The 14,243-nt window shown below is 34.1% G+C and overlaps 1 protein-coding gene across 1 annotated transcript in view; it reads right to left on the bottom strand.

Annotated features, from left to right (window-relative positions):
• The window catches only part of LOC101982181 (dystrophin-like), a 681,579-nt gene that overhangs the window by 496,096 nt on the left and 171,240 nt on the right, over window positions 1-14,243 (bottom strand). Inside the window, exon 2 of the mRNA XM_013354813.1 lies at window positions 633-694. Coding sequence (XP_013210267.1) covers window positions 633-694 — 62 coding nt within the window. The remainder of the gene's footprint in view (window positions 1-632; window positions 695-14,243) is intronic.

Raw genomic sequence — 14,243 nt, 5'->3', positions numbered from 1 at the left:
TTATTTGCTCAAATCTAGTATGATTAAATCTAAATTCAAGTTTTCTACTCTTGACATTTAAATAGACCCCTTTAAATTGCACTTAAAATGCTTCTCTTTATGGTTAGAATCTTCCTTGGTGTTTATTTGTATAATTATCTGGGGTTACACTATGAATTATGATATAAATTGAGGCATAAATTAATTAGGGTATATATTTATGGCTATAGAAAAATGATAATTTATTATTTTATATAATTTTAAAATATGTTCTAATTACAGACACTGAATAATCCAAAATTCAACTATTTTAGCTTTTATTAACTAAGTAAAAAGACAAAAATATAAGTTTTATCAACAATAAGGTTCCTCATACATTTTAATATTTGAAATAGAAAAGATAATTGACAGAGTTTACTGTAAAGACTTGCTGATATAAAAATCAAACAGATGTCATTTGTAAATTAAATCACATCTCTTTATCATATGCTCTACTGCATTTTACTGAATCAAAACAAAGTGTAACATATGCAGATTTAAACAGTCAATTTGAAACAAAAAAATATGAACATTTGAAATATTTACTTTCAGAGCACATATTAAAAGTTCAATAAATATTTCATTTTCAAATAAATATAACATAATATTCTTACCTTAGAAAATTGTGCATTTATCCATTTTGTGAATGTTTTCTTTTGAACATCTTCTCTTTCATCTATTTTGTAAAATAAACAAAATTAAAAGTTATAACTAATTATAGGTTATATTTTGCAACCAAAATAACTTTCAAGTACCACATACTAATTTTATTTTAAATTTAGTATTAATGTCATATATAAATGAAGTTGAATTAAGTGATGTTGGTATTGGGTATTTGATGGAAAAGTACATCTAAAATTAATTGATGTGGTCAGGTCCATAGTCTTTCAAATACAACAGCATTGACTAAATCAGTCTCATCGAATAAATGGGATATTATTCATCCCTTAATATTCTAATCATGCTAGTGAAATTAAAGGAAACTATTTGGTAGAATTTATTTAGCAAATATAATGCTGGGCCTTTCCATGTACTTTCTTTCCCATTTATGAATAAAGGATTATTTATTCATTCACAATCACTAAATCCACTAATACACAAAAAAAACTTCATATTACAAAGGCTCTTTAACTACCAGGAGCATGGCTTAGTTACCTTTGTATTTTATTTTCTACACAAACTAAGAACTCAGAAAACATTATTTGACAAACATAAATGACTTAAGGGAGGGCCAATCCTACAAGGCTAAAATTTCTTATGTTTCATTGTGTTTAAAGTCAGGAATTGTAAAAGCAAATGGCAATTCTTGGCTTGTAAATGAAAACTCAGAGGGAAAATTTCTACAGATTTATATCAAGGGATTAGGTTGAGAAATTATAAAGAAACAGGTTTATAAAAGCCATCATTACAGAATTATTTGCTTTTCTAAGCTTGAAATTACTATTGAGTTAAATTGACAGAAAAAAATTCCATCTTCATTTCGAAAATATTTTCTTCAATGTTTGGTATTAGTTAATAGTCAATAACCAGTATATCTATTAATAGGTCAAAAGAATTGTCATGAAAATACCTCAAAGTGTACACATTTCTTCTCATAAAATTTTCAATAGTAAACTTCCATTCATTTCTTCAAAATATTTAGAATATTGTAAAGATTTTTTTCATAACAAATGCATTTATATACTAAAATAATATCTATCTTTAAATTGAAATACAGATGTACAACAAAGCTTTTATACTTATATGTAAAATAGCAGCAGATAGCTCTTGAGGGGAAAAATTTATTTTCCTTCATAAAATACATTTTTACTTAACTATGTTATTCCCATAGGCTACTATATATATATATGGTCAATTTCAGTTTTATCCATATGATAACACACAAATCAGAAATAAACCATGTGGATACCTCTCTTTTGTTGACATATTTGAATAAATTAGAGTGATATTTTCAAACCTAACAGTTCCTATCACCACCAATTACATACATACCATTCCTTGAAAATCAAGAAAATAAGAAATGGAATATTTTATTTTATTTTATTTTGCAATAACAAGAGTGCTTTATTAATTACTTCCAACGTTTGGGTAGCACTTGGCAGACCATCAAAGGGCACAAACTTGCTTTGAGAGGAGTTAGGGGAATTCCATGGAGAAGGGATTAATATGGGGCTGATTGGTAGAGGAAAGATTAGTCTGGGGGTTGATTAGTGGAAGGTCCTAGTGGTTAGGGACCTTCCACCAGAAGGGTAGGGAAAGCTGTCTTTAGTTATAAGGAGATTGGGAGGGACTTTGGGGTCCTTCTGAGCCAGCAGAAGGGATCCTGGGGTACCTGCTGAGCTAGCAGAAGGCTGTAACTTTTTTTTTTTTTTGGATCTGTTTTGGGTTTTTTTTTAACATTTTTTTTTATTTTATTGAGAAAAGGAAAAAGAAGTTTCAGCCTCCTCCCAGGCTCCCACTTCCCTCCCCCTCCTCCCACCCCTCTTCCCCTCACCCTACTCCTCTCCCCCTCCCTCTCCAGTCCAAAGAGCAGTCAGGGTTCCCTGCCCTGTGGAAAGTCCAAGGTCCTCCCCCCTCCATCCATGTCTAGGAAGGTGAACATCCAAACTGGCTAGGCTCCCACAAAGCCAGAACATGAAGTAGTATCACAACCCCATGCCATTGTCCTTGGCTTCAATTCTTAGTTAAGGGAGCCACCTTAGGGTTGACAAGAGACTTGAACCTAGAGTGGCTCCCAGGAGCCCAAGGCGATGGCCCCAGTTAGTTCCTTGGGCAGCAGAGGATAGGGAACCTGAAATGACCCTATCCTATAGCAATACTGACGAATATCTTGCATATCACCATAGAAACTTCATCTGGTGATGGATGGAGATAGAGACACCCACACTGGAGCACTGGACTGAGCTCCCAAGGTCCCAATAAGGAGCGGAAGGAGGGAGAAGATGAGCAAGGAAGTCAGGACCACGAGGGGTGTACCCACCCACTGAGACAGTGGGGCTGATCTATTGGGAGCTCACCAAGACCATCTGGACTGTGACTGAAAAAGCATGGGATAAAACCGGACTCTCTGAACGTGGCGTGCAATGAGGGCTGATGAAATGGAATATTTTAAATGCCAGATTTTAACTGGCTTGGCTTTAAAGTCTAAACAAATATCTCTCATTGTTATATAGGGTTATTCCTCCCTAAAAGTAAATGAACTTATTTGAAATTCCAATTTCTTTTTTCATTCAAATCCATGAGTATTCTATGCCACACACCAGAGAGAAGATGAGTATGCTATGTAGTGAATATATTTTGTCCAAAACAAAAATCCTGTTGGAGCTTAATACATCTTGTGGCTATATTTGGAACTGAGATTTAAGGGGGAGGTGATTAAAGAAAGTTACAGAGACTGCCCGAATTGACCAATGTCATTTAATGGGTGTGGGTTCTTGCTCTCATAGAACTAGGTTAACAACCGAATATGTCATTAAGAACTGGCTATGACTGTGACTTTTCATGATTCTTATTCATGCTAGAGAAACAGATGTCACTAGAAGATCAAAGAAACGATTTTGCCCTAGTACAGATTGGCGAGCCAGTTAGTTTTAGAGGGTTAATTACATGAACATTAGAAACTGAAAGGTAGCTAGCTAGCTGTACCACCAAGAAGTTGTCTAAACAATTTATGGTAGCTTCCTCAGTAAGAGTTCCAGCTGCATTGTAATAAGCTGTACCACTAAAGAGTCCGTTGCACGATTTATGGGGAACCACACTACTAAAGTGTTTCCATAAGCAATCATTTTATTTTACCTCTTCTGTAACATCTAGAAGTGAGAGAACCTCTGATATATCCATAGAAGAAGGTTCAATAGCTCAGTGAGCCTATATAACCCTTCCACGTGAGAAAATGAACGCAACCCCCAAAATAACCCATTTCTAACTATAGTCACATGAATGTATTATGTTCCAACATAAATTTTGTTGCTCACTAAATACATTTTATACACAAAAGACACATGTTCTCTTTGGTGTATGACTACTATGCTGTTAAGACCTTATAGCACTGATTACAAACACAGTGATTGGTTGAGCAATGATGATGCCCCAAAGAAGCAGCAATTTATCAATGATAAAAAAGGTTACTCCTTCTATGTGCAGTCTCTGAAAGTACCTGTTAGGCATTTGCATTTCTGCAATGGATCCTTCACCAGAAGCTAAAAAAATCTAGAAACTTGATGAACTTTTAGAAGCATGAGTAAAAATAAATGTCCTTCTGAATAACTAGCCTAATCCCATACATTTTGTTATAGCAATAAAAAATGTACCAAAAGAGTACTTGAAAGTACACAAGAACACTCAGATGTTTTAAAACATAACAAATGATCTCGAAAATATGTCATTTGATGATAGTTATGCCAAAGGCATTTAGGTGAAAAAAGAATTGTGATTTCATTTCCATATACAAAGCACTGAAGTCAGCACAGAAACCTTGACATTATGAGCAAAATGTTATGTATCCACTGTAAAAATAGCAGTAAGTGTGAGGTTCAACATACAAACATCTTCAGGAAATATCCTGTTTCAATTATCATCTTTTGTAGCAGAAAAATATATATGCAATGAATTTCTTGCAAATGGTTTACTTTGGAATTGTAGCTTTTTCAATGTGATAAATATTATAATTCATTTTGTTATAGCTATAAAATATGAATGATTATTAGTGTCTTATTGCTCAATAACTGTTTTTAATAATATTTCAATCAATTTGTATGCTATTTAATACTTTTACATTGGAAGATAATCTCTGAATGAATAAAGCTGGTATTATAAAAAATCAATTAGACAATGATCATTTGAATCAAAGTTCATAGTTGATGGAGGAGGGTTATCTGTCTATTGGTTACTTAATAAAGAGAACTGCTTGGCCTGATAGGTAAAGAACATAGGTAGGCGGAGTAGACAGAACAGAGTGCTGGGAGCCGGGCTATGGTGGCACATGCCTTTAATTCCAGCACTCGGGAGGCAGAGGCAGGAGGATCTCTGTGAGTTCGAGACCAGCCTGGTCTACAGAACTAGTTCCAGGACAGGCTCCAAAGCCACAGAGAAACCCTGTCTCGAAAAAAACCAAAAAAAGAAGAAGAAGAAGAAGAGAATGCTGGGAGAAAGAAGCCAAGTCAGGCAGTTGCCATAGCTCTCCTCTTCGAGATGGACACAGGTTAGAACCTTTCTGGTAAGCTACCACTTCATGGTGCTACACACATTATTAGAGATGGGTAAATCAAGATGTGAGAATGAGCCAGTAAGAGGCTAGAGCTAATGGGCCAAGCAGTGTTTAAAAGAATACAGTTTCCGTGTAATTATTTCGGGGCATAAGCTAGCCAGGCAGCCGGGAGCCGGGGCTGGTAGGAACACAGCCAGCCGCTCCTACTACACATAGTTTTCATTTTGAATAGATATACCTTTTTAACATAATTTGTTACCAAATTGTAAAGAATGGTTTGAAATAATCAAAGAAAAAAATTGAACAGGTGCACACTAATTCAAAACAATCACAAGTTAGATACTCAATTTAAGCTACCCAAACTTCTATGTATGTTGTAATTGCATGAAAGCACCCTAAATTTTATAATATACAATTTTAAAATTATTAGATTATTGCCATATTGTCTATAATAAAATGTAAAATCAGGAAAAAGCAAATGTGAAGACAATAAAGTAAAATATGTTATTGAAAAGTAATTGTGCACATTCCTGCTCAGTATTTCAAAGAACAATTTTTTCCTCATTTTTCTTTTGAGAGTTTTATAACTAGCTTCCTCTCACTCATAAAAATATTTCTGATCATATTAATTTGAGAGGCAAGGAAGAAAATCTCTCTTAAAAAATTTACTTGAGTACTGTTCTCTGGGGATGTCAGAGAGTGAAGAACTACTACTTCATAAATTGCTAAAAGTGATCAATATTTTATTTTATTCTCTCTATGGGAAAATTTCACATAAAATTATCTTCCTACCATGACATAAAACATGTACATCTTCTCACAATTAAACACTTCTAGTAGTCATTTTTATTCAATATATCTAGCATTTTGTATCTCCTGAGATTAGTGCATCAACCTTTAACCTGTTATTAACTTTTATATTCTTGAAAACCTCAGGAATATAAATGTGGGATAGAGTCAATGTAATATTCATGATTCACAAGAAAAATTACTGCAGGAAAGTGTTATTAAGGGCCACACTGAAAGAGCATTAGGTGAGGAGACCTACCTTCCATTTCTACTAAAAGATAGTCTAGAATGTTGGTCTTGTATTTACAAGTCCTCACTTTGTTTTCATTTTAATTAAGGACATTATTCTTTAGATCATCGACTCACTGTTGTAACTTAGTGTAATGATTCATGTATTTAATTCTATGAGAGTCATATACAGAATGTACATAATTCTTCACTAGTTTTTGAGAATACAAATGACAGTCAATCTTTGGCAAAGTTCACAACCTAATAGAAACTATAAATAAATGAAGTATTTATAAGAGCAAGAATTGATAATTCTGAGAATTTAACGGGGGTACAGAGAAAAGGATATTCAGCTACTCATGCACTGGGGGAGGCATTGTAGACAAGGAGACAATCAATTTGAGTCTCGCTGAATGTGTGAAAACACAAAAGAAAATGTTAGGGAGAAAATGATGAATTTTGGTGAGTGGAAAACAAAGAATAGAACCGTAAGAAATCAAAAGTCATGCTCTTCATGCAATGTTGGTGCATCTGTATCCAGCGATAGGTGGCCAGTTCTCATGTAATCAGCACTGGCCAACATGGGAGTGGGGAAATTGCTTAAAAAAAAGAAAAAAGAAAAAAAAAGATTCTAAATAAAAGGAAAAAGGCTTACACTAAAAAAAAGAAATTTTATGCTGACTCACTCAAACTCATAAACAGGGAAATTTTTTTTGTTTCGTTTTGAAAGGTAACCTTATGGAAAAATAAAAAAGAAAGCTAATCTTATAAGAAATCTTAAAGGAACCACAAATCTAAATAATCAGCCAGCTCTACTTTAAATCTTTAGTGTGTATACCCACTTATCAATACTTTTGAATATCAGGATATTGAGGGCAAAAATGGGTACAAGGAATTTATGATCACCTTTGATCATTGACTCATCCTAGCAAGAAAGGCACTTCAGCTAGTGATAATTGGGCTGCTTTGTTCTTGTTTCCTGACCTTAATGAGTTCCACATTCAACTATGTGCCTTTCTAAAACTTTAAATTATCTTCTTGGGTTTTCTACAAAAAAAAAAAAAAAAGAAAGAAAGAAAAACAATTCATTCCCAGTAGCCCAGATAGTTTCAATTCTTTTAATCTTAGTGCTGGAAGATGTGTTCACAGTTTTCAGAATGAATCATAAACAGGGAAATTAAGTGGCTTAAATTGCAAGATGCTATGATAAATTCAAAGAGGAGGATCTCTCTATAACCTGACCTTTTGTTTGCTACCAGATAAAGTCATAAAGCTGGACATCCCCTGATGATTTTTACAATAATAAAACACTGACTAAAACAGTACCTAATATCACAGAGAAAATAAACAATTCTGCAAACATGATTATACTCAATGCTAAAGCAATGAAATAAAACTTTGTGCCAAGAAATGTATGTGTGAGTGTCCGTGTGCTTTGTTAGTCATTTTATATGTATTTGGTTTATTTCTATTGCTTAATTTATGGTAAAAAACTAGTAAGTTTCCTTGTAATATTTTCATATCTGTAACATATTTGTCCTCTATTGTCTTCTCTCTTTCCTGTTCTTCTCCTACTGATAGCCCCCTTCAGTAGTCATCTTGTTAGTGCTGGAAAATATTTATATTCATCAGGTTTATTGTTTAATACATTAATCAAAAATGCCTATCATTTATGTGACACATTATAAAACTTAGGCATAGGAGAGGATGTTAAAAAGAAATGATCCAGAAACACACATAGTGAACAATGACAAAGAGACATGATTTTATTTTATTTAAAGAGGAATATGAATTCAAGTGGAAAAGCTATTAATATTGCAGATTATTCTATACTCCTAGTAGGGAGGAGGGGAAGATAAAGAGATAAGAACTATGAAAAATAATGATAAATATTAGATAAGGCTATGCAATACTTGGACTCATTATAAAGGAAGGCTACAAACTCAGGACATATATACAAAATAGATTTGTCATGTTATTAATGATACAAAATGGCAATGTCAAGTCAAAGATTAGACTGAAAAATGATATAAAAACATTTTCCATTAAACCTGAGTAATAGCCTTTGATCTTAGAATTTTAGATTTCGAGGGCATAAAGTGGCATTGGTAGTCAGTTTATAATGAGGAGGCCTAAACTAATTAAACTCACACACAAAGAAGAGAAAAAAAATGTAGTGTCAAAGAGGTCCCTCATTTGTCATTCACTCTGTAATCAATGTAATGCATTTTTTACCACTCATTACGCAATTAGAGTTGTTCATAAAACATTATATCCTTTCTCATTTTTAAGACAGTAGCTGTCTAGACCAGAACTACATTTCTAATATTTTGCATAGAATATTTTACAAATAAAGATGTTTAAGATGATAAAACTCATATTTACTTTTCACTTCTTATTTTTCTCCTCTGCAGATATTAATTCTATTAACTTGTAGTAAAAAAAAAATAGTGGATCTCTCCCAAAGTCATTTACTTCCAGATCCCTAACATCTCTGAATAAATCATGTTACATAAAAATGGGGAATTTGTGGTATGTATGGAATTTGACTTGATAATCACTCAACTCTTGATAAGAAGACTATCCTGAATTATCCAGTAAAACAAATAAAATCACCAGGGCTCTTAAGCAGAAAACTACTTGGCCCGACAAAGCAAACCAGAGATAGCATCATGGGAAGATCCTGACTGTGCTCTGCTGTTTGGAGGATGAAGAAGGAAGTCTGACCTGAGGAATGTGAGAAATACCTAGAAAGTAGAGTAAAGGAAGAGGTTCTCCCTCAGAATATGTATAGAGGATGCCTGCGTCTCTGCTCACATGGATTCAGTTTGGATTTCTGACCTTCAGGTCTGCTTGATAATAAATTAATGTAGTTTTAATGTCTTAAAATTTTATAGGTTATACAACAAGAATAGAAAATTGTATATAATGTTTAATTAAAGCTTACAAAACATATATGCACTTACTCCTATTTGTGATGGACAATCCCTATGAGAAAGATAATCATTCTATTCACTTTTCCTTCCTGCTTACTGACAGAATGGAACATAGAAATGTATACATGTGTGGATGTCGTTCTACTGATAAGTACTCTGAGTTTTAAATTATATAGGGTTCTGTCATGTTAAGAAAAATTAACTTGAAAAGTCCAGTTTCTTTTTTGTTAGACTCCATTCACATTCATTGTATTTCATTAATAAATTTAGAAATAATTATTTTAATGGGTTTCATAATTTACTAAACAATATTTTTGAGAATCAACTGATTAATGAGATTCTCAGATGCTACAATATTGCTACATAACATATTGAGTGTAACAAAACATTATATTTGCAAAGTAACTAATGGATTAATATTCAAAATATATGAAGAACTTGTGGAGCCAGATATCAACCAACAAACAATCCAATTTTAAAATAGACATATATGTAAGCAGAATATTCTCAATAGAAGAATCTCAAATGGAAAAAAAACCCACCTAAATGTTCAACATACTTAGCCATCAGACAAATGTAAATCAAAACTACTTTGAGATTTCATCTTACACTTGTCAGAATGGCTAAGATCAGTAAAATAAGTGACAGACAACTTGTGTTGCTGAGGATATGGATCAAGGGATCACTCCCTAATTGATGGTGGGAGTAGAAACTTGTGAAGTCACTATGGAAATCAATATAGTATTTCCTCAGAAGAACTTACTTCAAGACTCAGCTCTACTAATCTTGGGCATATACCCAAAGGACACTCAGCCCTACCACAAGGACACTTGTTAAACCATTTTCATTGTAGCTTTATTAATAATAGGCAGACACTAGAAACAACTGATATGGATTAAGAGAATGTGGTGCATTTACACCATGGAAAATTAATCATCTGTTAAAAACTTACATCATATATTTTGCTGGCAAATGGATGCAACTAGAAAAAAAATTTTCTGAGAGAGGTAACACAGACCCAGGAAGAGAAACATGGTATATACTCACTTATAAGTGGATACTAGTTGTCAAGAAAATGATAACCATCATACAATCCACAGACCCTGGGAGACTATGTAACAAGGCTAGCTCTACGGGAGATTCATAGAATTTCCTGGGAATGGGAAATAGAATACATTTTGTAGGTGGACTGGGGGCATGTGGTGATTAGATGAAGGGGAGTCACGGAAAGTCTTCAGGGAATGACAACTGGAATTGGGGGAAATTTGGCAGGCTGTGCCAAAACCTAGTGAAGCAGAAATTCCCTGGAATCTAAGAGGGTGAGCCTAGTGAAGACTATTAGTAACAGATGCTACGGAACCTAAACCATCCATCCTCTCTAACCAGACAAGACTCCCGGTGGTGGGACAAAGACACCAACCCAGTCACAAAACCTTTGACTTATAATCTGTCCTGCCCAAAAGGTATGCTGGGGCAATGATGGTGCACTACTTGTGGGAGTGGCCAACCAGTGAGTGGTCTAATTTTAGGTCAATATCATGGAAAGAAGGCCCATGCCTTGATGATCAGAACCAGAAGAATGGTAGGCCATAGACCTAGGGTAGAAAGCAAATATGACTAACCCAAAAAATAAAAAAGCAAAAAAATAGCAAAGTCAAGCAAACAAAAAATGATAAAAATGCTTCCTAATGATATTCTGCTATACTAAGATGGGTGCTTAGTCCAGTTGTCACCAGAGAGGCTTCCTCTGGAAACTGTTGGAAGCAAAAACAAAGACACACAGCCAATCATTCGGCACAGACAGAACCCAAGTTGGAGATTTTTTTTCTTATCCATTCACTGAAAGTTGTAGAACCCCATGGAAGAGGGGAGGAGAAATTGTGAGAACCAGAGCGGTCAAGAACACTTTGAGAATATACCCTCATGGAATCATTAAACAGAGCTTACAGTGGCTTACAGAAAATGAAGCAGAAATTATGGAGCCTTCAAAGGTCTGAGATAGGTATTCTGCATACATATGGTTGTTGGCTTGGTGTTTTAGGGAGACTCTTATAGTGGGAGTGGTGGGTGTCTCTGATTCTTTTGCCTGCTCTTGGGATGCCTTTCCTCCTATTGGATTTTCCTACCTGGTCTTGATGTGTTTATGCCTTTTCTTATTTTATCTTGTTGCGCTGTGTTTTATATGTTTCCTGAGAGGCCAAGTGTTTTATGGGTAAGCAGAAGTTATGGTGGTATGTTGAATCTATGGAGGGAGAGATTATGGAGAATGAAAGGAGGGGAAGCTTTGAGATGTATGAAAAAATTAAAGAATCCACTGATTGGAGAACTTATGGTATTTAGCATCCTTATCCCAGCATTTTCCATAGGAGATGTACATAAAAGTTGGTCATAAAAGCTGCACACATCTCAGATGATCACAGCTTTATCAGTAGAAGCACAAGTGGCTATGACTGAAGTTCTTCGCCTCATGGTGGCTTCTCTCTGATGACATGGAAGGCAGGTTGATATTCAGAAACTTTTTAGGTAACATGAAGGGTCAAACCTTCTCTATCTACCATGAAGAAGTGTTGCTATTCAGTTGAGAAATAAAATTTTCACTTAGGTATGATAATGAGCTACCCATAGGATCTGTTTCTGCCTCCACTTTCAACTCTTCACACTTTCAACTATTTTCACTCTGTGGATAATGTGATAAATCACAAATTTAATCTATATTAGCAAAAACTACTTTCTAGCTTTTTTTTTTTACTGACAATAGAATTTTTTTCATGTAACATGTTCTGATTACTGTTCCCCCTCCACCTTCTTTGATGAACTAAGAGATCAGCTTTGTTCTGCAGATTAATTAATAGTAGAGAGACAGGACATAAATGAAGAACGGTATAATAAAAGAAGAAAGTGTAGCTGTCAGAACATGAGAGAAAGGACTGTTCCATTCATTCAACTCCAGAGTGAAGTATGAAAGTGGTAGAGATGATTGAAAGGACAAAGAACCTAATAGACAGCTAACTTATGAAGATTTTAATATTGAAGCTAGAGGACGACAGAGAGTTAAGGATAATTTTAACTAGAGGTATTAAATACCATATTTGAGTTTTCAAAATAATGACGGCACTGTGAGGAATACTCATAAAAGATAAGACTGGAAACAAGCCTAGTATATTATAACAATCATTTATGTGAGAAGATGGTAGCTTAGCTAGTGACTTACAGAGGAGCTGAAAAGTATATACACAAAATAAATCTAATAAACATTATTGAAAAAGACCTTTAATGACAAGATGAAAAGTGATAAAGGGACAATAACCATATTCATGTTCATGATATTAGGGTATAGACATTTTAGGAAGAAGATTCTGCTTTGTGTTAATGACAAGATGGAAAACATGGGAAAACTGAAGTTTGTGTGTGCTGAGACAAAACCAAAAATGATAGCATCTAGATATAGCAGTCAGAAGATCAAGAGGAATTTTGAGTTCAAGTAAAGATTTAGATATTAGCCAATAGTTAGTAACTGAAAACCTTGTCGTGATTGACATTACTTTAAAAAAAAACTTCCACAGACTCTCTATCTATAGTTGCATCCATAATTCTTTTCCCTGGTTCTTCTAATACAAGGACTTCTTCCTAATATCTTTCACTGACTTACTTGTCATCCATCCTGGAAACATTGGCATTAAATGAGGGTCCCATCATCATCTTGTCTTTGTTTCATGCAATTGGGTTATTCTTACTAAGCAAAGAAACTGCCGGTCCCCAACTTGACCACCTCTACCTATTGACAAAGCTTTGAAATCTGTTTCATACTATGAACTTCAAACTCACAGAGCTAACTTTAAATTATACCATCACATAGATGACCTGAAGTTAGCTTAACAATGACATTCATCTTCAATAAATTCACCTATCCTATTGATTAATGGTGCTATTGTCCATTTAGTAACAACTGAATACCTCTCACATCATTAAGCTAGTATGGGAAATATTTACACATAAAGACAAGATTATTAAGAATAGTATGTAATCTTCTTTATATTCTGACTTGAAGTGAATTTTTAAAATTTATCTATCAAGCCAATTGGCAGTCACATAACCACATTGCCTTATATATACCTACCAGGTCCACTGTAGATGCACCAGCCTGTAAAACCATATACTTTCTTACTTTAGACTTTAGTTCTTAGTATTCCTAGAATAAGAGCTTTCACGATTAAGATATAGTTCAAATGGGAGGATGTTCCAAATTATTCTTTGCTCTCTGGTATAACTCATGAGTCAACAATTGTATTGTAAATACACAAATGAGTATTTTTCTAATTTGCCTAGTTTATATATTTTTCATAAACAAAGATTTTAACTACACACACACAACAAGCTCCTTATTCTTTTAACTTGTACATCCCAGATTATTCAAAACTCTCTAAAAGTAACCATACCAAGACAGAAGAACAGTAATGTTTTTGTAATTCCTAACATATAACATGATATATGCAAGAACAAATATGTCCATATCAAGGATTTTAAACAAATCAAATACTTAATCAATTATATAATTGAAGCATATATCCACAAAATTCTAGGCCAATGATTTTCTTTTCACTTTATACTTCTGCTAAAATTATTGTTAATTATGAATTTTATTTTTTGATTATCAAAACATTTTCTAAAATAGTATGTAGCCATGAGATGTGAAAATTTTATCTTCTGAAATTTGACATTGTGCCTAAAGAATTTCTACTCCTCATTATTATTTTTTTTTAAGTGGAACATAGCAGATCATTTTTTTAATCTCAGCACTTGGGAAGTAGAGGCTGTTACTCTTTTTTTTTTTAAATTTATTTATTTATTAAGGATTTCTGCCTCCTCCCCACCACCGCCTCCCATTTCCCTCCTCCTTCCCCGATCAAGTCCCTCTCCCTCATCAGCTTGAAGAGCAATCAGGGTTCCCTGACCTGTGAGGTAAGCCAGACCCAAAAAGAGGAACATGGGATGTACTCACTCATATTTGGTTTCTAGCCATAATTAAAGGACAGTGAGCTTATAATTAGCAATCCTAGAGAAGCTAA

This window comes from Microtus ochrogaster, unplaced genomic scaffold (assembly GCF_000317375.1).
Source record: "Microtus ochrogaster isolate Prairie Vole_2 unplaced genomic scaffold, MicOch1.0 UNK71, whole genome shotgun sequence".
NCBI classification, from domain to species: Eukaryota; Metazoa; Chordata; class Mammalia; order Rodentia; family Cricetidae; genus Microtus; species Microtus ochrogaster.
The sequence above is the reverse complement of the archived record's forward strand: the minus strand, read 5'-3'. Positions and strand labels throughout refer to the sequence as shown.